Genomic DNA, 26680 nt, shown 5'->3' with positions numbered 1-26680 from the left:
GGCGGTCCGGGCTCAGGACCCTGAAGAGTGCTCTTCAATAGCCTTCTATCTCAGAGCAGGAAAAAGTTTTTAGAGAGTTGGTTTAATGTCAAGGTTCTGACTAATAAACCCAAACAAATCAGAACTCCGAGGCTTGAAGTTTCCTCAAAGAACATGTTTATTGGATACATAATATTGGCACAGTCAAAAGTGAAACCAACTTTAAAATTCTCCTTAGGGATTCAATGTAACTAAATGCAACAATTCCCTCCCCTCTGCTGTGCAACTGATTACGCTACCCAATAAAAGCAATTGGTGGGCTGTGTGAAACTTCTTTTCTCCACCTTCCAGCTTCTGTGGGAATGGCCTTGGTTCCCATGGGACTGTTCTATGTTTAGTCTAGCAATGCTATCATTTTCCTTCCCCCTTTCCCCCCAACCTGTGGCAACTTAGAACAACAAAGATGGCTTCAGCCAGGTTTGTTTGAGAAGTTGACACCCATAAACAACCCAAAAATAAGATACAAGCATTTGGGTATCTGGATTTTATTTAAGAGTCTCATGTATAGGGACAGTCAACATAAACCCTTCTGTCTCCCCCTCTCCTGCAATGAATAGTCCAGGAAGTTCAACTCTGCCTTTCCTTCTAGCCTTATATCTATAATTGGTAGAAGAAAAGGTTGCAAACATGATTTTAAAAACAGGGAAGTGCATCTTGCCTGGATGGTGCAAATAGGACAATTGTAGCAGACAGTTATGGCATAGGCAGAAACCTCCCATATAATCCTTCTGCTGTGCCTGGACAAACACTTGTTCAAGCAGGAGGAAATGAATCCTGGCAGCAGTTCTGCTTTGATAGAAGAGAATATTTGTAGCTCAGGGTTGAACTGTGGGGTCCTTGGTGCTCTCTGAGCCTGGTGATTTTCTTGCAGATATTTCATTACCAAATTAGGCAACACAATCAGTGCATTGATGATGTTACCTAGTTTGGTAATAAAACATCTGCAAGAAAACCACCAAGTGCAGAGAGCAGCAAGGACCCCACAGTCTGCTTTACCTGGATAAGTCTCCTAAATTGAAATATCCTCTTCAACATTTGGAAGGGTTCATGAACTGCCTTTTGAGAACCCCTGCATTAATGTTATTGTTCTCCATACTTTCTTAAATATTTGATTTATACGTCTTCTCAGATACATCAGATTGATAAATTAGACAATGATAATTTTGCTGTGACCTTGATTTGTACCAACTCATTTCCCTAGTTCAAAGGCTTATTCTGGCTCTTCCCTGCTCCTCCCCCCCCTCCCCCAACTGCCAACATATGCTGTAGACATGATATGATTAACACAGAGCAATCACTGATCCTGAGACAACCTTTTTTAGCAGCCCAGTCAGAACATCATCCTTAGTAACTGTTAATCTGAATCTTTAAAGCCTTAAGAACTGAAGGGCAGATATGTAGGCAGCATTCAACATTTCATTTTGCTTCAAGAATGAATAAAAAGCTTTGGCTTTTTGAATTACATCCTCCTACGTGAACATACAAGTTCTCTTTCCCCAGTAAAACAATTATTTAAAAATGTGACTAGCAGACATTAATAATTGCTCATTTATATTAGCAAATCCAAGGTAATTTCTGTGAAATAATTAAAAGCTGTTTTTTATGTGAGAATAACTTTTCTTAAGACCTCTAACTTTATTAACTATCAAAAAAAAATAGAAGTCTTTTATTGATGCCTTCTGTGACCAACTCTTTGCTTATTGATTTATTCATGTGGATTATTAAATAGATTAAAGAATTGCATAAATAAATCTGTAAGTGAGGCTCTATTATCACCATAATAGGATATAAGTAGTTTATTGTGAAAATTTGCTTTACAAATCTGGATTTTGAAAGTCTTAAGATGACCACATGTAATTCAGTTTTAAACAAAATTCAGTGAAAGTTATATTTGACTAATTAAAATCAGTTTATTTGGAGAAAATGAATCATACAGTATGCCAAGTCTTGGGATCAAAAACAAGATAGAAAGAGACAGAAACAGAGAGAACACTTTGTTTTTTATACAGTACATACAATGTATTGTATAAATACATGTTTGATGTATATTATGTTTACTTCAGGGAGAAGAGTTGTGTTTTATACTTCATTACTTTTTTAAAATATTTTTTATCCCACCTTTACTATTTTCATAAGTAACTCAAAACAGCAAACATACAGTATCTAATATTCCTTCCCACTCCTATTTTCTCCAGAACAACAACCTTGTGAGATAGGTTGGGCTGAGAGAGAATGACTGGCCCAAAGTCACCCAACTGGCTTTCATGTCTAAGGCAGGATTAGACATAGTTTCCTGGTTAGAGCATGTATTAGACTTGATAGCCTAAATGGCCCCTTCCAATATTGTGATTCTGTCATGATAGTCCTATTGTATGATCTAACTGGCAAAGACAATCTGAGGCCAAAACTGGAAGTTTCTTTTCCAGCTTTATGACCTGACAACCAGTGGCGTAGCGTGGGTTGTCAGCACCCGGGGCAAGGCAAGTAATTTGTACACACCCCTCCACAGTGGGCGGCGACCCGGCGGCTCGGATCGGATTCGCACAGCCAGCACTGCAGTGAGAGAGAGTGAGCCAGGCAGGGGCAGAGAGCTGCGAGTGCGAGCGCGCCCCCCCTAGATGTTGCGCCCGGTGCGGCCGGCCCCCCCTGCACCCCCCACGCTACGCCACTGCTGACAACTTTAGGAACTGAAAAAATCTCTTATATGTCTATTCCAAAGAACTGTGGAAATATTGTGTCTGGAATGTTATGAAAAAGGTGATTAGGTTCTTTTGGGCTGATGATTATAAACCAGACTTAAAGATTGGCTGAACATAAGCTTTCAGCCTTTGAATTATATTGCTGAAGATACAGTGATCAGACAATGAGATTCTTAATAGCTTTGGTTTAATTTATTTTTCAGAATTTGATTGACCCATTTCTTATAAATCCCATTTGATTATTTTTTGATACTATAGAAAAGTAGAGAAATTTAATTTGTCTATTGTATTTTGTTTTCTTTTAAATTGACATAACTTTGGAATTCAGTAATTTGTACTGGTCAAAAAACCATCAGTAACAATTATATTATTGAATCATAATACTTCAGTTCATTATAAATAGTGTTATTATATAGGACCAAATTTTTGTCAAGTCTATTATCTTTAAGTCTTAAATGTGTTGTGCATATCTGTACTTTGTTTTCTGTTGATTCTGTTATGATACATTGGAAAGAGCAAATATCTGGTATTGAAAAAAAGATATTTCTTATGTAATACAGGCATTTTTATTAACTACAGGCAAAGAAACAACCAAAAACAAAAATATTTGATTATCTCAAAGGCCAAAAAGTCATTGCAAGATCAGAAAGCACAGGATTTTATTACCCAGGTAAATATTGCCTATAGGAATATATTTGGGCTGGAATTTTATTTAAAAAATTTAAAAGATCTGGTGTGCACCTGTAAATTCTTTGAATAGTAAGTACAACTAGTAGCACAGGGATGATTTAACCAAGTGTTCCAACATTCAGATAGCACTTCTGAAACCAGGTACTTAACAGAATTTACTGCAACTCTTTAAGATCTAATCACAAAAAAGAATGTTGGTAGCAAAAATAAAGATTTCAAAGAACAGCTTGGATGATTATATGTGAAGTAGGTCTTGCCTGCTGTGAACACAATTTTGGAAGATGGGCTTCCCATCTGACCCAGTGCAGCACTTCTTAGATGTGTATCAAAGCAGCCTGTTTTTTTCTAAGTTTTCCTGTAAATGTTCCAAAATGTGCCAATACTTCTGTTACCATTCATAAGTGGGTTCTTGAATGCCACAGCAACTTTTTTCAGACTTACAACTTTAATGAATAACAGAGTGTTTGATGCATACTTGCGGTCTAAACTATTTTTAAAAAGTCCACAATGTGAGAGTTTGTTTCCACGCAGGTAGTAAAGACAAAAGCAAATCTGACCAGTTCAGAAACAAAGGACAGAGGAAAACAGGCCAGCTCATTCAAATAAGACAAATACAGGTAGTCCTCGATTTTCAACCATTCATTTAGCGATTGTTCAAAGTTACAATGCTACTGGAAAAAAGTGGTTTACAATGAAACTGGTCCTAACACTTACAACTGTTGCAGCATCTCCATGGTCGCATGATCAAAATCCAGGTGCTTGGCAACAGACATGTATTTATAACTATTGCAGTATCCCAGAGTCATGTGATTGCCATTTGTGGCCTTCCCAGCTGGCTTCTGACAAGCAGACACTTAACAATCACATGATTCTCTTAACAACTCCAGTGATTTGCTTAATAATTGTGGCTAAAAAAAGGTTAGTTTCTACTTAGTTTCTACTTATTACCTAGCAATAGAAATTCTGGTCTCAATTGTGGTTGTAAATGATAAATTGTAAATTGAGGACTATCTGTAGTCAAATGGCAGGTAAGACAATAGAAGGGAGTTTGATAACTGTATCTTTACATAGGGCTAGTCCTGAACTACAATAATTGGTTTTGCTTCCTAGCTATCTTCAATAAATACAGGTGAAACTTGAAAAATTAGAATATCATGCAAAAGTTCATTTATTTCAGTAATGCAACTTAAAAGGGGAAACTAATATATGAGATAGACTCATTACATGCAAAGCAAGATAGTTCAAGCCATGATTTGTCATAATTGTGATGATTATGGCTTACAGCTCATGAAAACCACAAATCCACAATCTCAGAAAATTAGAATATTGTGAAAAAGTGCAATATTCTAGGCTCAAAGTGTCCCACTCTAAGCAGCTAATTAAGCCATAACACCTGCAAAGGGTTCCTGAGCCTTTAAATGGTCTCTCAGTCTGGTTCAGTAGGAATCACAATCATGGGGAAGACTGCTGACCTGACAGTTGTGCAGAAAACCATCATTGACACCCTCCATAAGGAGGGAAATCCTCAAAAGGTAATTGCAAAAGAAGTTGGATGTTCCCCAAGTGCTGTATCAAAGCACATTAATAGAAAGTTATGTGGAAGGGAAAAGTGTGGAAGAAAAAGGTGCACAAGCAGCAGGGATGACCACAGCCTGGAGAGGATTGTCAGGAAAAGGCCATTCAAAAGTGTTGGGGACTTTCACAAGGAGTGGACTGAGGCTGGAGTCAGTGCATCAAGAGCCACCACACAGACGGATCCTGGACATGGGCTTCAAATGTCATATTCCTCTTGTCAAGCTGCTCCTGAACAACAAACAACGTCAGAAGTGTCTTACCTGGGCTAAAGAAAAACAGACCTGGTCTGTTGCTCAGTGGTCCAAAGTCCTCTTTTCTGATGAGAGCAACTTTTGTATCTCATTTGGAAACCAAGGACCCAGAGTCTGGAGGAAGAATGGAGAGGCACACACTGCAAGATGCTTGATGTCCAGTGTGAAGTTTCCACAGTCTGTGTTGATTTGGGGAGCCATGTCATCTGCTGTGTTGGTCCACTGTGTTTCATTAAGTCCAAGGTCAATGCAGCCATGTACCAGGAGATTTTGGAGCACTTCATGCTTCCTTCCGCAGATGAGCTTTATGGGGATGCTGACTTCATTTTCCAGCAGGACCTGACACCTACCCACACTGCCAAAAGCACCAAAATCTGGTTCAATGACCATGGGATTACAGTGCTTGATTGGCCAGCAAACCTGCCTGACCTGAACCCCATAGAGAATCTATGGGGCATTGCCAAGAGAAAGAGGAGAGACATGAGACCGAACAATGCAGAAGAAGGCCGCTATTGAAGCATCCTGGTCTTCCATAACACCTCAGCAGTGCCACAGGCTGATAGCTTCCATGCCACGCCGCATTGAGGCAGTAATTGCTGCAAAAGGGGCCCAAACCAAGTACTGAGTACATATGTATGCTTATACTTTCCAGAGGTCCGATGTTGTTCTATGTACACTCCTTGTTTTATTGATTGCATGTAATATTCTAATTTTCTGAGATTGTGGATTTGGGGTTTTCATGAGCTGTAAGCCATAATCATCACAATTATGACAAATCATGGCTTGAACTATCTTGCTTTGCATGTAATGAGTCTATTTCATATATTAGTTTCCCCTTTTAAGTTGCATTACTGAAATAAATGAACTTTTGCACGATATTCTAATTTTTCGAGTTTCACCTGTACTCCTGTGTTCTTAGAGGTCTTGTGAAGTTGTCTGAGTGGTTTACATTTCTGCTTGATTGAATAAAGCTTAATATCCAGCTCTAGTTTCTGTAACTGGAGAAACTAAAAATGATGTATGGCAGGAAAAAGAGTGGGAATTATGAAGGTTGGGAGTTGTGCTTCTTTTTATAGTAGGCATTGCTGGTAAGATTATCTTTGGTTCCCTGATCTTAATATAGTTCTTGTCTTTCAATTTGTAACCTACAGCTCAATTTTCCAGAATGTTTCCAAAAACGAGAATGACTTAAAACAGGCTTTTCCCCCAAAATTGATGGGATTCAATAAGACTAAGGGGTTAAAAAAGAAGCAAACCTTAAAACATAGCCAGTTTTCTATTACTAAAATTTTGCCTCTTGATCAGAGATTCCAAGAATGCATTGTTTTCCCTAACAGGTTTCACTGCCTGAAAAAGTTTGAAAACCCCTGTCTTAAAAGATCCAATACAATTTGTTTAATGTGAAAATACATAATGGTATATTTTCAATTATTTGCCATTGATAAATTGCGGATATGAAATTGGAAATAGGGCCAGCCAAATATCTAATCACATTTTATGCATGAACATGAAAATAGGTTGCAGGGATATTTCAGAGGAGGGGAGTTAATTTTTTTGCATGTATTTATATAGATTTAAAAACACCCAACTCAAAACAAGAAGATTCTCTGCCATCATGGAGGAATATGCATATAAATACATGCATATAACCAGTGCTTTTTTGTAAAAGAAAAAGGTGCCGGAACTCACACATTGCCTACCCTACAAGGTTCCATCCAAAAAAGGTGCCGGAACTCTGTTCTGAGCATTCTATGAGAAAAAAAGCCCTGCATACAACCCTTTTGGGTTTTGCCAGATATGTGGTTGAAGGGGGAATATGCTCCCTTAGTCCAGCTCCTTAGTTCCTTAAATAGCCATGATACTCTGAAAACACTGATTTCATCTGATTTTGAAAGCTAAGCAGGGTCAGGCTTGGTTAGTATTTGCATGGAGGACTGTCTGGAAATACCTGAGGCTGTAAGCTTTTATTTGTACACAGCCCAGAGTCCCTCTGAGGGAGATGGGCAATTTCTAAATTTGATTGATAAATAAACAGCCTAAAATCTTCATCTCAGCACTCTTCAAAGTCCAATTGGTGGTGGGGCCAGAATGATAATTTATCACATTGAATCAACTGAACTATAGATCATATTGTTTAATCTCATATTATCTTTTCTTGAGTAGCAGTAGTTCTCTTGCTTTTTCTTCAGGCGGGAACTTTTTCTGTTCCATTACTTAAATTCCATTGAAATAGAGAGAATAGTGAATGAAATATGACTGTGTATTTGGATGTTCTACATGCAATTTGAATTGTGGAGGTTTTCACCATGTTTTTGTTTCAGGAACAGTGGTGAGAAGCATCACGTCATTTTATGCACTCGTTGATTTTGTTAATGGCCAGACTGAGATTGTCCCCTTGAAATTCATTTTGTTTATTGGAGGTGCAACACCTTGTCCACCCTTGCAAGTAAGTAACATGGTGTTTCTCAAGATATTTTTAGGTTGCACGATGCTTTCTTGAGGAAATATCCTTTTTATTTGAATGTGTTTGGAAGTTCTGTATGAATGCAAGATCAGAACCACTGGTTTACTGCATCCGTATGCTAAACAACCAGTTTGATCTAGGGAATTCCTCATTCCTGGGAAAATGACTAGAGTAACAGAGTTCGAAGGAACTTTGGAGGTCTTCTAATCCAACCCCCTGCTCAAGCAAGAGATCCTGTACCATTCCAGACAAGTGGCTGTCCAGTCTCTCTTTTTTGATGGAGCACCCACAATTTCTGAAGGCAAGCTGTTCCACTGGTTAATTGTTCTCACTGTTAGTTCTAGAAGTAATTAAGTTCTCCTTAATAAGTGTCCATTCATTATTTCTTGTCTTGCTTTCTGGTGCTTTGGAGAATAGGTTGACCCACTCTTCTTTGTGGCAGCCCCTCAAATAATGGAATACTGCTATCATGTCACCCCTAGTCATTCTTTTAATCTTTGTTTCTAGGTCTAGAAAAATCATCTTTCCTAAAAAGAAATATTTCTCCTTAATTTACTGAGTGAAAGGGATATCTTTTTACTGTACAATACTCTGGGCTTATTTCTACTTTCCATATTTTATAAAGGATGAGGGGAACTCTACATTCTACAAACTCTGCATTCCGATGTCATTCATTCATTCATTCATTCATTCATTCATTCATTCATTCATTCATTCATTCACCTTTAAGCAGAATCTTAGGTGGCTCGTGAAAATGAAAGCTTAAAAAAACTCATAAAACTACTCAATTGTAAAAACCACAAATCATTACACCCATGTAGGTAGCAGCATCTAAAGGTACCAGAAGTGTAAAGATGCATGTTAAAAATAGTTGACAAGACTGAACTTCCATAATGCTTAATACACCTCAAAATCAAGTGAAGTGAATGTAGTGAAAGAACCACAGTAACCAAACAGGCAGTGCTACCATTAGGCAGCAACTAGGAGAAGCAGAATTTTTTTTTGCTGCCATTTAGTGGCAATCTGGATATTTACAACCTAGATGTGTTTGTCCTAGAATAACTATGTCAGTGCATTTCCCATCAAGGACACCTGAAGAAAGCAGTCTAGATCAGCTTTAATGACTTGCATGGTATATATAGTATTGAAGAGGCAGTATTGTGACCTTGATGTGTGTTTTAAGAGAATTAGTATCCAGTGCAGGTAACCTCAGTACAATGCAGAGAATAGCATTTTGAATCAGTTGAGGCATGTGTCTTCAAAGGTGGAATCCTGTAAAGTACATTATAGTAGACAAGAGGTTATTGAGACATAATCATTGTAGCTAAGCTATCCCAGTTCAAGACATACTGTTATTAATAAATCAGATGGAACTGAAACTGAATACATTCTGCCCTTTCAGCTTGCACCAAAGACTATATTTTATTTTTACTTTTAGTGGATAAAGCATAGGTTGATTTCTGTTGAATTTTTCGGGATGGAGTAGAATTTAAAAGCCATGGTGGCACAATGATTAGAATACAGTATTCAGACTATACCAACTGCCAGCCAACTGCTAGCAGTTTGATTCTCATCAGCTCAAGGTTGACACAACCTTCCATCCTTCTGAGGTTGGTAAAATGAGGAGCCAGATTGTTGGGGGCAATATACTGACTCTGTAAAACCTCTTAGTGAGGGCTATAAAGCACTGTCAAGCGGTATGTAAGTCTAAGTGCTATTGCTGTTGCTATTGCCATTTAACTACGGAGAAGAATCAGACATGGATTGAAATTTTTAACTAAAAATCTGTATATACTCTTACTGGATTCTCGTCTTTCTTCAAATTCAGACCTTAGGACAATTACATTTAAGATAGATGTATTCAATCCACATTTATTATTATTCAACAGGTTGGAGATTATGTATTCAGCAGAATAAGGAAGCCGTCAGGAGAAGAGTATTATGTCCCTGGTGTTGTCATAGCAATACCAAATAAAGCTGATTTAGATGATAAACTCTACACAGTTTTGAAATACAACAATAAAAAGGTAAGCAATCAATGAGCAAACCATATCTGGCTGGAATGGCAATGCACTAAATGTACCAATTCAATCCTCTACCAGAGGAGGAATTACTTCCTCATCTTTTGACTGGTTAACTCAGTGTACCTCAACCTTAGCAATCTAAGATACTGGCTGAGGAATTCTGGAAAGCACATACATTGTAAAGTTGTGAAAGCTGAGGAACAATCAATTAACTTTTTTTGTCTTTTCTTAATTTAAATTCCTACAATGTGTTACCTGAAAAGTACCACAAGCACTAATTTTATTGATACATGGTGACTTCTGAATCTTTACTTCAAGAATATGCTTTTTTTCCTCACCTAAGTTTGTTCCTGATAATCAAGTATCTCAATCATTAATCAGATAGACAAAGTAGATCCTATAGTAATATTCAGTTATATCCCAAAAATAATGAAAAGGAGAAAGAGGAGAAAAAAGTCTTACTATTTTATCCAGGCTTTTAAAAATTTCATTATTAAAAACTAAAGCTTTTATAAAAGACATGAAAATTATTTTGAAGAATTCCTCTTTTTCATGGTTGTACTAATGTATATTCTTTGCTAAAAAATTAAAATTTATAAACAAAAAAGAGGAAAAATATAAACTTCTAATTACGTATAGAATACAACCTATGCTAAAATTATATAAAGTATTTATATTTGATAAATGGGCACGTAATACAGATATGTGTTTAATTCCAAGGATTTTGGAACAAGGAAAAGTTGGATAAATAATTGTCCTCTCAACTGAACCAGCTACCACTAAGTAATATTATTTCTGCTACTAAGAATGCTCAGGACAGAATGTAATAAATTTTTAAAAATTATATGGTTCTTCCATAACATTTTAAAATATTTTTTTCAGAAGCTACATACAACGAAGCTGTATATTTAGCTGCACTTTTCCAGAAATAGATACTATTAAATCTATGAAAACACTTGTTTCTCAGATTTATAATCCTGCATTAATCAGATGGTCGGCAGTTTGGCGGGTCGAATCCTGAGTGCCGCATAACAGAGTGAGCACCTGTTACTCGTCCCAGCTTCTGCCAACCTAGCAGTTCGAAAGCACGTAAAAATGCAAGTAGAAAAATAGGGACCACAACGGTGGGAAGGTAACAGCGTTCCGTGCGCCTTTGGCATCTAGTCATGCCAGCCACATGACCACAGAGACGTCCTTGGACAAGTGCTGGCTCTTCGGCTTTGAAACGGAGATGAGCACTGGCCCCTAGAGTCAGAAACGACTAGCACGCATGTGCAGGGGAACCTTTACCTTTTAAAAATACGTTTACTCCCTGTTTATAGCCAGCTCTTTGTTGGTGCAATGGAAAAATAATAAACTTCCAGAAATAGATACTATTAAATCTATGAAAACACTTGTTTCTCAGATTTATAATCCTGCATTAATCAGATGGTCGGCAGTTTGGCGGGTCGAATCCTGAGTGCCGCATAACAGAGTGAGCACCTGTTACTCGTCCCAGCTTCTGCCAACCTAGCAGTTCGAAAGCACGTAAAAATGCAAGTAGAAAAATAGGGACCACAACGGTGGGAAGGTAACAGTGTTCCGTGCGCCTTTGGCATCTAGTCATGCCAGCCACATGACCACAGAGACGTCCTTGGACAAGTGCTGGCTCTTCGGCTTTGAAACGGAGATGAGCACTGGCCCCTAGAGTCAGAAACGACTAGCACGCATGTGCAGGGGAACCTTTACCTTTTAAAAATACGTTTACTCCGTGTTTATAGCCAGCTCTTTGTTGGTGCAATGGAAAAATAATAAACAAGATTTAATGATGTGATAAAAATTTGAGTTTTGCTAAATGTGCACAATGTTTTAGAAGACTGGAAGACCTGCAGGGTCCATTCCAATTCTGTTATTCTCTTATACATTTTTTCTTTTCAGTATCATTATTTCTTAGCAATAAAATGAGTGGTGGTGTGGCCTAGAGTGAAGTGCTCGGCTCCCATTTGGAAGGCTGAGAGTTCAATCCTAGGTAGCAACAGATGTTTCTTTATCAGGGTGCAAAAAGACGATATCTGCTATGAACTCCATGTAGGCATCAGGAAGGGCATCCGACCACTGAATGCTCAGCTCCATTCAGTTTCTCTGACTCTACCCTGAATTAAGGGATTACAGGGTCATAAAAAAAATTCTTAGCAATAAAAATAGCAGACAATTATAAAATGGTTACATATTTTGCTCTTGACACCAATTTGTCTCTAAAAAAATTAGGTTAACATTGTTGTCTATACTTCTGTTCCTTATAGGTAAAATCAGTATCTAGCATAAAAAAACATGCATAATAAATAACATAGAGTGATTATTCAATATTTTATTTAAACCATCTTATCTTTGATGTTACTTTGAAGATGTCTACTGTAGTAATCAATCCTTGTTGTGGAAGATAATGCTTGTCTTTTAAAATATTATGAGAAATTGAGGTCCAGTACATTGTGCCCTACAGTTAATCAACTCACCACTTTTTCTTGCTGTGTAATAAATTTCTTTAAATTGAATGATTTATAACTCATTATATTAAAAATCAAAGTTTAATTTTTTAAAAAAATGTTTTGTTGTAGGATCATTGTGTACGAAACGGGCTAATAAAAATTAGTCATAGAAGGTATACTTGTTCCTGCTGCTACATCAATATGACCAAGATGATGGATTACCTCATGTGAGCATGAATAAATGCTTCTTATTGTATAAATTAAATGCATGTAATGCATATAGTCAGATATTTGTTAAATCAAGTTCCTGCTAAAACTGCTAGTGTAACTTTCAATAATTTTGACAGATTCTTCATTTCAAAAAGTATGAACACTATTTCCAATGACTTCTGCCTTCTGTGGATACTGTTTGATTGGAAAGTAAATCCTTACGGGTTCTGAGAAAAACCATCTGCCTGTTGCAAATAACTGAAGATGATACTTGTTGGAAATAAAATAGGGGAAAAAAATTAAATCTTCCCTCCCCATCATAAGATCTCAGTGCTACATAAGTAATGTCCATACTTAGTTTGTTCTTATAATAAACCTTTATTGTCAAAGTACAACATGTGTACATTGAGATTAGCTGAGCCTCCCCCCGTGCTCTCTCCCCCCAACACACAGTGACAACGAACCCTCCATCCTACCACACCATGTGAACCAACTACACCACACACCGGCCTCCCAAGTCAATTCTGCATAAATTCACAGAGATTATATCCCATTTAAAAGCCTAACAGCCCACGGATAAAAGCTATTTTTCAGCCTGTTGGTATGGCTGGCTATACTCCTATATCTCCTACCGGATGGTAGGAAAGTAAAGAGATACTGTCCAGGGTGTGAGTCATCCCTGAGAATCTTCCTCACATTTCCAAGGCAACAATCCCTGGCAATGTCATCCAGTGGTGTCAGGGAACAGCCCACAATGTCTTGTGCTGTGCTCACTACCCTCTGTAATACTTTCCTGTCTGCGGCTGTCAAACCAACATACCAAACCACAATACCATACGAGAGGACGCTCTCTATAGTAGACCGGTAAAAGACGGTCATTAGCCGTTGTTCTACCCTGTTCTTCCGCAAGACCCTAAGAAAGTGAAGCCTCTGTTGGGCCTTTCTCGCCACCTGGGTTGTGTTAACTTTCCAGGTCAGATCTTCACAGAGGTAGACTCCCAGAAATTTAAAGGAGGAAACTCTCTCCACAGAGTCCTCCCCGATGTAAAGTGGGGCAGAAATTTGTCAATGCAACTTTAGTGTAGCAATACAATCAAGTATGAGGCATCAAAGCCTTTGTAATCAAGACCTGTAAAAAATTCAGAGTTTTGTTATAGGAAAATGGAAGACATTCTAGCAGTGACACTGGGCTTTATGTTATTTTTCAAGAGCTACCCGTATCAGGAACTATCATGTAATCCTCTGCCCCAACATCAAAGCTATACCTTTACATTTCAGTTCTGTTTTATTGAGTAAGAGAAGGCATCTCCATTTAATGGACAATATTATGGCTGACATCCAATTTATTTAAAAAATCATTGTACTGTTTAATAAATGAATCATTTTAAAGCTATTATCTGGAAATGTTCTTTATCAAAATGAGTCACATCATTTTCTGAATTGCAGTGAGGTCAGGAGAATATATTTGCTAAAATTTAGCTAACTGCCATAAGCATCTGCAGCAAGCCATAATGACCAAAAAATGACACATGTGCAGTGATGTCTCAATGCAAATCCTCTTCTTCCTTGTCGTTCTGATACACCTAAGGAATCATGATGTCATGACACAGGTTTCATCAGATGTTACCTTCTACTTCTGTAGACACCTTACAACCTTACAACAAAAGAAAAATGGATAGTATATAATAGTAGGAAGGAGAATAATGACAGGATTATTACAGCAAGGACTGTTAGGTTAGTTTCTGTATGAAGTATACAAGGATGATCTGATGATGACATCTGTCACTCTACTGATCATAAGGTTTAATTCAGCTGGCTAGGTGGGTAGCCCTTAGCTCCATCACTGTGCCATGTGTGTCCCTCCTGAAGCTATGCGCTTAGCGGAAGGCGAAGAACAGAGTGTACTGTTCTTCAGTCATTAATATACAAGAGCTAATATGTGAATTGCAATGTGATACTTAACCATAAATGGAAAGTATGTAGGATGGGGATTATTAGTAATGTATTGGAGAGTAGATATAATAATGAATAGAACAGATATAGAGGACAGATAGAAATATATTGAGAGCTCCTTGTCATTGCATAAATAAAACAAATAAAATGTTGGCTGAAATTTGAGGTGCACCATGCCTACCTTTATTCTATTTCCTCCTTTGAATTATAGACCAAATGTAAAGGTCCCAAAGCATGTCCATAGAGCAGTTGCAGATGCTGAGAGACAGAAAAAATCTATTTCCGTAGGAGGGGATTGGAAGAAAAAGAATGAAAGAGGAAGAGTTAACAACAAAAAGGAGCGTTGTAAAGAATGGACTTCATCTGTTTGTGATAAGATGTTTGACCCCAGAATTAAACGAAGAGGAAATAGTTCATCACCATCTTTTCATCGCAAAAAAGAAAGTACAGGTACAGAAAGTAAACAGGAAAAAAGTAATGCAGGTTATACGTTCAAATGTAGCTAAGGTGGAAGTGCTCCATTAGGTCTTTTCATCCATTACCTACTTGATTATTTTTGTTTTAATATATTTATGTCTGGAATTTTGCCATTTATTTTATAGATTCTAACATAGCCCAAAAGGTAGACTGTCCAGATGCTATTTCATGCATATGTATACATACATATACATTCTACATGCACATAGACCCAAATAGCTCAACTATTGTTTCAATGATGATGGCTGTTCTCTTACAACAGGAATTTTCCAATAATTCCTTTTATCATTTCCATCTGCTATTATCTGTTTCTTTTCTCTTCCTCACTAAACCTTACTGAATGGAATAATTGGTTCTAGTCCATCATCTGCTCACACAATATGCTCACAATATGTTATTTTCTGCTTCATGTACAGTCAGTTTTATCTGGTTCAGAACTGACTGATTAGTTGTTCTTTTGTTCCATAGCACTGTTGGTAAATTTAGAGGTTCTGTCCTTGGTCAGAAAGATACCTGCCACACACATCAACTTTAATATATTCCACATTCAGACATGATTTATACACTCAAAGGATGAGTTGGAATTAATGAAGCAAAGATAAATCTTATTATATACTCTTTTCCTCTGTGTTATCTCTTTTTCATTGGCTGTTTGATTTTGTGCTTCTTTTTAAATTGACTGTTCATTTGGCATTTCTAATGTAGCTTTTTTTCCTTTGTAATATTTTAAGAAAACTTGTGTGAGAAATCAGTGCAATGGTTCTCTAATCTGGGCATTCTTTTGCATCCCCCTTTTTCAGTCCAGGTGTATATAATGTTCTTTGCCAGTCTTTGCTTTCACACTGCCTGTTCTGTATCTTAAATTATCCAGTGGTGGGATTCAAATATGTGAACAACCAGTTCTCTATGTGGATGCTGCTTCCGGAAGTCCATTCTGGGCCTGGACAACAAAAAATTAGCTACCAGTTCTGTTGAAGTGGTGCGAACCGGCTGAATCCCGCCACTGAAATTATCCCATGGGCATGTCACACACAAGTACATCATTATTTTGATGAAATATTGACTTACTATGAATGCCTCTAATGTCAGTTTGGTATTTCCATCTTTCTTTCAACTCATTTGCCCATATCAGATATTAGTCATACTCTTGAACATTTGTATCCAAAGCAAAAATTTGTGATTGGCTTGTCTTTATAAAAATATCATTTTTCTTTTCTTGTTATATTCCTCCATTGGTTGAAATAGCTTTCCTTGTTCTTGCGTAATACAGATAGTCCTCAGCTTATGACCTCAATTGAACCTAAAATTTCTGTTGCTAAGTGAGACATTTGTTAAGTGATTTTTGCCCCATTTTATGACCTTCCTTGCCATGGTTGTTAAGTGAATCACTGTAGTTGTTAAGTTAGTAACACGATTGTTGAGTGAATCTGGCTTCCCCACTGACTTTTTCAGAAAGTCAGAAAAGGTGATCACATGACCTGGGACACTGCAATCATCATATATATGAGTCAGTGGCCAAGCATCTGAATTTTGATCACATAAGCATGGGGATGCTGCAATGGTTGTAAGTGTGAAAAATGGTCATAAGTCACTTTTTTCAGTGCTGTTGTAACCTTAAACTGTTGTACATTGAGAACTACCTGTATTAACATCAGTCTACACACAGTGTGCGCAAGGCTTCCATCCTCTTTGTTTCACAGCTTTTATCACAATGCCTTGTTCAGAAAGCCACTTTGATCTTTTTCTCCTTGAAATGTGATTCCCCCACCACCACACGCACTGGTTTTCAAGATATCCCTTATCTCTTGCTGAGAGATGCTATGTACTCCCTTGAACTCCAAATAACTTTTCAGAATTACATCAGAAACACTGAACAAAAATTCTGGATATAAATATAATGGATATAAATATAATAAATATTATTGATATAATAATATAATAAATATTCTGGATATGATCCCAATATTCAGAGATATTTCTTCACTAGATTCCTCAATGCCCCAATGGCAGAACTTCTGATGTACAGCTTTGATGTATCTGCCTTGAAAATAGCCCATGTTGAACTGAATAGCACAGTCAAACATCATTTATGACACTTTGCATTAGATCATAAGTTGTTTTATGATAATGTTTATGTCATTAAATGTTTTATAAATTTTGCCATATTTCAATTCCATGTGAGTCCTAGGCCCCAGAATTTGGATTCATTCTGTCAGTTATCCCATTTGAGATAGCTTGGTTCAAAACTTTTTGCTCTATGAAGTAACGTTACACCCAGTTAAAAGTTACAGGAACAAGAGTTTTAGTGGTTTATAGATGATTCTGTACTATATTCAATTTTAGCCTAACACACATCTAATGAAGTTCTTTTTTAATATCATTGTCATCCATTCCTTAGTATGAACATCCCTTGAATTGTTTATTATATAATTATCTTTTTTTAATTATCCCATTCTGATTTACATTTATTTTTTAAACATGGAATGCAATATATCATATTTCCATTTTATTAATTTCAGATTTCCTTGATTCATATTTCTCACAGTCCATGTTACAATGGTATGTGCCCTGATAAATGAGAAACTTTTATTTCAATACTGGCCCCATCAGTGATCTGGATGGCATTCTGGCTTTGCCTTGACCATCTCACAATCTCAAAATCTATTTAAGGTAGTTTGATGCTATTCCTCAATAATTAAAAGAGTTACCTTTGAGCTGATATCATCACCTGGCACCAGGCTTGTCTAAATGTTAGGCTTATGCTCCTGCCAGTGTCACTCTCTGGGTCATTTATCTGATAGGAGGGCTCAGAAACTCCAAAGTACAGGTAGTCCTCAACTTATGACCACAACTGAATCCAAAATTTCTGTTGCTAAGCAAGATATTTGTTTTGCCCCATTTTACAACTTTTCTTGTCAAACTAAATGACTTAGGTTGTACATAATCTCACCAAAAATGTTTAAATCAAGGTTTCTAGAACAAGCTGCAGTCATCACATTATGTCTAAGTTCCCTTTTCACACTAAATCAAAATGCTCTAACCATATTAGCCTTAGTGTAATATACAAATAAAATGATTGTAAACCATAGATAATGGATTACGGTATGTCTTGCATGAAGAATGAACACAGCCTTTTGCAATGTATTCCATTTGAAGTAGCCAAATAATTTTTAACAATTGTATGGTTTACTTTAGGAACTACTAAGAGTTATTATAATGCAGAATGATAGCTCCTGACTCATAATAAGTATTCATTTTTGGTTTTGCATGTTTTGTAGAACATGAATTCTACATAGATGAATTCGAAATAGTAAACTTTGAAATGAATGAGTTAGTATTGAAATTTGCTGTCTCGATGGAATGTGTCCACTTCCTATTACTAGAATCTATCTCTTGAATAAATTTTAATCTTGTTCACTTACTATTATATTACTATAGTTTCCTTTAATTTCATTAACTTTACTTACATTTATTGATACAAAGTTTTCTCATGAGTCTTTTATTGTACACAAAACCATAGCATATCACATCAATAAAACAATGTGTTCATAAAACATTCTTATGTTTTTCTCATTTCAGTCATTCCACAATTTTGTGGAATTTACATGACACACTGGGCCACAATTTCACTATGTGAATTGTGTTTGCGCATCATGGCAGACTAAAATATGACTAGTTTGTGATTCAGTGTGTTGTATGAATGTAGCCACTATTTGGGTGGGGGTGGGTGGATTATGAGATCCAGTAAGGTTTCTGTAACCCATTAGTAGGATAAATAGTAATACTAAGCCATCATTTATATACTGTACATAGCAATAAGTTTACACATTGTATTAAGTCAAATTCAAACACACCCCATACTGAATGAGTTCACACAGCACATTAGATTAGGATAAAGTGAGGCTGAGCAGTTTATAGAAATTCAAACAATTGTCTCAGCATGTTGTGTGAATCAGCCATTATATGGTAAATGTACAAGTTCCCATTATCAAGTCACAGATTCTGTTGTACCCTGATCTTCAAAATAGTACCAACTTGATCCTTAATACATTAATAAAAATCTTATTAATACCAATAATGCCCATTCATTTAAGAATAGGGAAATTCTGGCTCTCCAAAATTCGAGAGCAATCTTCTCAGTGTTCCTCACCATTGGTATAGATGTTGGAAATTTAAACCTTAACATCTGAGAGCTATTTGGCTTCCCATCCCTGGTTGAAGCTTTGGAAGGAGATTTTTAAACATGCTTAAAAGAGTACAAACAACATGAAGCCTTTTCCCCACATTTCTATATATCCATTTTTCACATTGCCATGCAAGACAGCAGAATTCCACCCATGCATTCTTTGACCATAACAACATGCTTATAGTTACATCATTTCAGTATTGCTGATGGAGGAGCTCCATGCAGCTAGTCCTCGACTTACAACCACTTACAACCACAAATTGAGCCCAAAATTTCTGTTGCTAAGTGAGACAGTTGTTAAGTTAGTGAGACAGTTGTTAAGTGAATCTGGCTTCCCCATTAATATTAGTTGTCAGAACATCTCAAAAAGTGATATGACCCCAGAACACTGCAATCATCATAAATATGAATCAGTTGCCAAGCATCTGAATTTTGATCATGTGACCATAAGGATGCTGCAATGGTTGTGTGAAAAATGGTCATAAGTCACATTTTTCAGTGGTGTTGTAACTCGGAGCAGTCAGTAAATAAACTGCTGTTAGTCAAGGACTACCTGTATTTATTTTAGCCAGTGACAGATTTTGTGACAAAGACAGCTTGGTTCATTTGTTCCCTTTATTCTCTCCTTTAAGGAACTGTTTGCATTATTGCTAATGATGTATTCTGTGGTTTCTGGCTAAGAGGCAGCAGATCAGTTTCCACTGTTCTCACTAAACTCTTTCTCCCTTAATCTTTTTTGTGCCAGCAGCTGCTTGCAAAAGCTTCCCACTTGGCTTTTCCTCAAGCGGTGAAAAGATCTGTCTGTCTTCGAAGGCTTCTGAGTATAGGCCACACAAGGATCTTTGGGGCTCTCACTATACTTCTGTGTACCAGCAGACTACCTCTGATCAAACTAGCAGTTATAGCAGCAGCAGCAGCAGCAGCAGCAATGTCTCCCTTTCCAGCATTGAGAAGGTGGAAGAATTGGCAAGACGGCTTCAGCAGTACCACATAGCTCAAAGGAAAGACAATTCCACCAGTTGCAAATAAATAGCATGCAGATGAAAAACAAGAAAAGGGGATTAGTCACCACTTTTGAAGCTGTACTATATCAATCCTGAATAAACCATTTGATATTAAACTTTTTATATTAAAATTATATAGCATTACAAGATCTTTGTAAGGAGATCTTTTCAAATGTGGCCGTCCAATTGCCTGATATATTGGCACAGAATCAAGCATAGATATTTAATGTGTGACCAATGTGTCATGGTGCTCATTGTAGGTCTGTCCTATACTCATCATAGGACTGTCCTATACTCAAAGCTACTACCAACAACTCTCACATTGTTTCAGTTATAAGCCCTCTGTCTGCCTTTTCCTACCATGCTGCTCTATGTAGGAGATGTATGTAGGTGTTAATCGGAGAGTCTGGCAAACAACTTTGAGAAGGATTTAGACAGCAGTTTAGAGAGCATAATGAGAATGCTCAAGAACTTAGCAACATGAGTCCTATAAGGATCTAAACGTGTTCATTCTGGACAAGAGAAGATGAAGTGTGGCTATGATAGCATTCTTCAAATACCAAAAAAGATATTCCATAGAAGGTTAAGTGTTGTTCTCTGTTGAAAGCATGGCATAGAAGAATGGATCTGTGTTATGAAAAAATAGAGCCCAATCAAATTTTAGAAAAATCTTATTAGATAATGAAATCTGATAGAGATGGTGGAATTCCTAATACTGAAGGGAGATAGTCTATGTAACATCTTTTAATTCTGAGCTTTAATCTTCTAAGGCTTTTAATTGAAACGGGGTAGCAACTACTATATATTTAATTTTTTACCTCCACTCACTTTTTTAAAACAATTTTTATTGACTCTTCTCCCTTTTGTAGCAAGCCTTCAACTTACTATTCAAAAGGAGACATAGCTTTGTCCCAACCAAAATTCATTCTGCATAAGTAAAGCATCTAGCTTAACATATACTGACAAATTTTCACAGATTTTCTTGACCCCTCTACCACCATTATAGCTAAGATATTAGAAGATGGTAGTTCTGTTTCCAGTTTATAGGACTGAGTGCTGATGTTCATGAAAGCAAATAACACTATGCTTCTCAAGCACAAACATCTGACAGCAGCATCCTTGGAATATCCCAAGTGCAGAAAAAAAGGAGTGTAATAGAATATAGTATCATAGATAGATAAATTAATTAAATTGATTGGCTGACTGAACAGGTTCCACCATGGTATGATATTGCTACTAATATTTATGAAAACGTATGGATGTCAACTTAGGCAAAATTGGTCTTTAAAAATCTCCACAAAATCTGTAGGAAAATCTCACCGAATTTCTCCAGAGGAAGAAGAAATAGCCAGAGCGCCCTCATGATATTGTATGTTTCATAAATAATTCTTCAGAATAAAACTTCTCATAAAATATTTCTACAGAGTAAATACATTACAGAAGTTTTCTCATGCTAAATCAAAGTAGGTGGTCCAAACTAGGTTCCTCCTTTCTAGTGACAATCTCACTGATGTATTACTGTACTCCTCCCATTGTGCACCTAGTAGGAAATTTTGCCTAAATCTTGCTGCTCTGTAGCACATCTGCAAATAATCCATTCTATGTTACTGTGTCAGCCCTCCTGGATAAATGAGGCTAATTCTGCTTTATTGTAAAACTACATTAACAGAATCTTGCAAGTTTGAAAGTATAGACTTTAACCATCTGACCAATTATTTATTTATTTATTTATTTATTAAACTTATATACTGCCCTCCTGTAGGACCCAGGGCGGTTCACAAGGCAATTAAAACAATATTACAATACAAAATTAATAACAATTAAAATAGATTAAATTTCCCTTAATTAAAATCTAAAACCCCTATAACTCTGATTAAAAACCCAATTACAATAAGTTAAAAAATTAAAAAATCCTCAGTCCTGGCCGGAAAGCTCAAAGAGCCAGGTTCTCAGGTCCTGGCAGAATGAACGAAAATCAGGGGGGGGGCAGTCCTAAGCTCTATGGGTAACTGGTTCCAGAGGGCAGGCGCACCCACAGAGAAGGCCCTCCCCCTGGGTGTTGCCCGCTGGCAATCCTTTGCCGGTGGCACCCTGAGAAGGCCCTCCCTGTGGGAGCACACAGGGTGAAGGGAACTTGATGCTGGCAACAGGTGTTCCCTCAGATATCCCGGACCCAAGCCATTTAGGGCTTTATAGGTCATCATGAGCACCTTGAATCTCACCCGGAGGGCAACCGGAAGCCAATGCAGCTCGCAGAGCAGAGGTGTTATATGGGAGTATCGGGAAGCCCCCATCACAACTCACGCGGCTGCATTCTGCACCAGTTGAAGCCTCCGAGTGGTCCTCAAGGGCAGCCCCATGTAGAGAGCATTGCAGTAGTCTAACCGGGAGGTCACAAGCGCATGAGTGACTGTGCGCAAGGCATCTCGGTTCAGATAAGGCCGCAACTGGCGCACCAGGCAAACCTGGGCAAAAGCCCCTCTGGTCACAGCTCCTATATGATCTTCAAGGCTGAGCTGCGAGTCCAGGAGGACACCCAAGTTGCGAGCCCTATCGATGGGGGGGGGTAACACCTCACCCCCATCATTAAAGATGGAATAGAATGGTTCACTCGAGATGCCTGTACGCACAGCCACTCAGTCTTGGCAGGATTGAGTCGGAGCCTGTTTCTCCCCATCCAAACCCGAACCGCCTCCAGGCAATGGGACATCACATCGAGGGCATCACTGAGTTGGTTTGGGGTGGAAAGAAAAAGTTGGGTATCAGCGTACTGATGATACCCCACCCCAAAACCATGAATGATCTCACCCAGCAGCTTCATATAGATATTGAACAGGAGGGGAGAGAGGACCGACCCCTGAGAAACTCCACAAATGAGAGACCTCGGGGCAGACCTCTGCCCTCCCATCAACACCAACTGCGAACGGCCCAAGAGGTAGGAGGAGAACCACCACAAAACAGTGCCCCCCACTCCCAACCCCCTGAGACGTTGCAGCAGGATACCATGGTCGATGGTATCAAAAGCCGCTGAGAGATCTAATAGGACTAGGACAGAGGAACAACCCCTGTCCCAAGCCCGCCAGAAATCATTCATCAGCGTGACCAATGCCGTCTCCGTGCTGTACCCGGGCCTGAAACCCGATTGGTATGGGTCAAGATAATCAATTAAGATAGATCCTTCCTTCCTCTTACCATTAATCCATTGGGGGCTCCTGTCTCTCTGGTCTGTTTGTTTCTAGGCAGCAGCATCAACCAAGGTCATCCACACATTCGGTGACATGCTTATCAATAGATCTTTAACACACAACATTCCAGGAGCTATGAATGGCAACTTCTCCAGCTGAAATGTTCAGCTGTGCCTAGGGTCATCCATCATGTGAAAAGTCTCCCCCAGACGACATACACATAACTCTAGTTACTTCTAGCACTAAATCATTGTACAATTCATTGAATTCTGTTTTTCCCCCAAAATCCTACTTCCTGTCATCATTTAATCAATAGAAGGCTGAAAACCTTTTTGAAACCCTTGGTTTCCATGGAGTTGTTACTCAGAATTGGGCAGGTAAGTTGTAGCCACTGATTAAAAACTAGTGAAGAACTAGAGTTTGAGAAAGGGATTTAAATATATGGTGATCAGTGGGGAACTGCAAACTTCCCTAAGAACATTGTGTGAAAACAAAAAGTGAAGAGCTAGGGTTTCCTTGGGTATAATGCCAACTGGGAAGACTTCCCTGCCACACAGGCTACAGAAGTACAATTTTGAATCTGAAGCTTCTCAATTTTCATAGACATGCACTGAATATTCTTATAGGTATCTATAGTTTTGGTTAACCTAGCAGTTCACTGACTAATATACTGTATAGTGCTGTTGAAAACCAGAGTAGTACAGTATATCATACTCAACATACTATTGTTTTTAAGAACTGCCCACAAAGAGCTGTGCTTCTGGACAGATGTGATAGTCTTCCCCTATTAATGATGTTTTCCCCACTCCCCACATCCCCACTCATGATGTTTTCATTCCAAATCCATTTTCTTAAAAAGCCCATAATGTAGTAAGGTGAATTAATAATTTAATTATGCAGCTTGAAACTCTAAGGAATGCTGTTTGACTCCAATCAAATTCAATTAACTATATGCAGTCTAGCATGTTCTCAATTGTTTATTCTCTGTCCAGAGTAACAAATACAGATGAAATTCAAAAAATTAGAATATCGTGCAAAAGTTCATTTATTTCAGTAATGCAACTTAAAAGAGGAAACTAATATATGAGATACTCATTACATGCAAAGCAAGATAGTTCAAGCTGTGATTTGTCATAAATGTGATGACTATGGCTTACAGCTCATGAAAACCACAAATCCACAATCTCAGAAAATTAGAATATTGTGAAAAGGTGCAATATTCTAGGCTCAAATTCTCCCACTCTAATCAGCTAATTAAGCCATAACACCTGCAAAGGGTTCCTGAGCCTTTAAATAGTGTCTCAGTCTGGTTCAGTAGGAATCACAATCATGGGGAAGACTGCTGACCTGACAGTTGTGCAGAAAACCATCATTGACATCCTCCATAAGGAGGGACAGCCTCAAAAGGTAATTGCAAAAGAAGTTGGATGTTCCCAAAGTGCTGTATCAAAGCACATTAATAGAAAGTTATGTGGAAGGGAAAAGTGTGGAAGAAAAAGGTGCATAAGCATCAGGGATGACCACAGGCTGGAGAGGATTGTCAGGAAAAGGCCATTCAAAAAAAATTGGGGACTTTCACAAGGAGTGGACTGAGGCTGGAGACAGTGCATCAAGAGCCACCACACACAGACGGATCCTGGACATGGGCTTCAAATGTCGTATTCCTCTTGTCAAGCTGCTCCTGAACAACAAACAACGTCAGAAGCGTCTTACCTGGGCTAAAGAAAAAGAGACCTGGTCTGTTGCTCAGTGGTCCAAAGTCCTCTTTTCTGATGAGAGCAACTTTTGCATCTCATTTGGAAACCAAGGACCCAGAGTCTGGAGGAAGAATGGAGAGGCACACACTGCAAGATGCTTGAAGTCCAGTGTGAAGTTTCCACAGTCTGTGTTGATTTGGGGAGACATGTCATCTGCTGGTGTTGGTCCACTGGGCTTCATTAAGTCCAGGGTCAATGCAGCCGTCTACCAGGAGATTTTGGAGCGCTTCATGCTTCCTTCCGCAGATGAGCTTTATGGGGACGCTGACTTCATTTTCCAGCAGGACTTGGCACCTGCCCACACTGCCAAAAGCACCAAAACCTGGTTCAATGACGGTGGGATTACTGTGCTTGATTGGCCAGCAAACTCACCTGACCTGAACCCCATAGATAATCTATGGGGCGTTGCCAAGAGAAAGAGGAGAGACATGAGACCGAACAATGCAGAAGAAGGCCGCTATTGAAGCATCCTGGTCTTCCATAACAACTCAGCTGTGCCACAGGCTGATAGCTTCCATGCCACGCTGCATTGAGGCAGTAATTGCTGCAAAAGGGGCCCAAACCAAGTACCGAGTACATATGCATGCTTATACTTTTCAGAGGTCCGATATTGTTCTATGTACACTCCTTGTTTTATTGATTGCATGTAATATTCTAATTTTCTGAGATTGTGGATTTGGGGTTTTCATGAGCTGTATACCATAATCATCACAATTATGACAAATCACAGCTTGAACTATCTTGCTTTGCATGTAAGGAGTCTATCTCATATATTAGTTTCCCTTTTTAAGTTGCATTACTGAAATAAATGAACTTTTGCATGATATTCTAATTTTTCGAGTTTCACCTGTAGTGTTAGGACTAAACATAGCTCCTTTAGGAGAGCATTTCAAGATTGGAGCACCTCTCCCAATAAGCTGTGTCTTTTATACACATATAATTTGCTTTTCTGTAGTTTGTACTATAGAGAAACTCTAATTATCATAATGCTCTTGTAATTTATATAGTAGGAAGTGCTTCTTCACATATGTCAGAGGTGTCAAACTGCCAGCCTGTTGGCCAGATGTGTCATGCTGAAACTGCGCTCTCCCTATTGCTGGCAATGGAAAAAAAATTGCAATATGTCGTGACAGGTCACATGACGTTATGAGTTTGACACCCCTGACATATGTGAACCCCAACCCTTTTAGAACTTTTAACACATACTTTGAACAGGCAGTTTTCATTCTAGGTCCTTGGAATGTATGTCATATACTCCATTAAGACTAGATGTATAGGCCTTTATGGGCTATACAAATTGGTTACTAGCAAATCCTTTATCTTCCTAAGAATATGAAGGGCTGCTGCTGATAGAACAGCAGTGGATGTACCAATGACATGCAAATAGGGGCATGGCATAATGTAACATCTATATCTGTCTGCTCTGAGAGTTTAAGGGAAGGATGACTATGTACCATTCAAATATACCTTTCTGTAACCATTGAGCTTGAAGACTTAGATAGCTTTTAAAGTTTATGCACCTTTTACAGTAGACGATTTTGTCCCCATAAATAATGTCTGACTATTCACCTCTGATGAAAGATTAAATTAGTTACCTGATGCTTCTGGTGGTCAATGTACAGTAGCTGATCTCCCTTTCTCCAAATTCCTAGATCCGGTAACCATTAAACCACAGTGGCATCTTGATCCAAATCCCAAAGA

General features: G+C 38.1%; 1 protein-coding gene across 1 annotated transcript in view; it reads left to right on the top strand.

Annotated features, from left to right (window-relative positions):
* VWA3B (von Willebrand factor A domain containing 3B) overlaps positions 1-20062 on the top strand; it is a gene marked incomplete at both ends in the record, with an annotated part of 90771 nt that extends 70709 nt beyond the window's left edge. Inside the window, 6 exons of the mRNA XM_083362560.1 lie at positions 3318-3408; positions 7576-7700; positions 9608-9745; positions 12337-12434; positions 14582-14820; positions 19779-20062. Coding sequence (XP_083218686.1) covers positions 3318-3408; positions 7576-7700; positions 9608-9745; positions 12337-12434; positions 14582-14820; positions 19779-20062 — 975 coding nt within the window. The remainder of the gene's footprint in view (positions 1-3317; positions 3409-7575; positions 7701-9607; positions 9746-12336; positions 12435-14581; positions 14821-19778) is intronic.
* Positions 20063-26680: the final 6618 nt, after the last annotated feature.

The sequence above is a fragment of the Vipera ursinii genome, assembly GCF_947247035.1.
Source record: "Vipera ursinii genome assembly, chromosome: 4".
In the NCBI taxonomy this organism is placed as follows: Eukaryota; Metazoa; Chordata; class Lepidosauria; order Squamata; family Viperidae; genus Vipera; species Vipera ursinii.
This window is presented reverse-complemented; position numbering and strand designations above follow the sequence as displayed.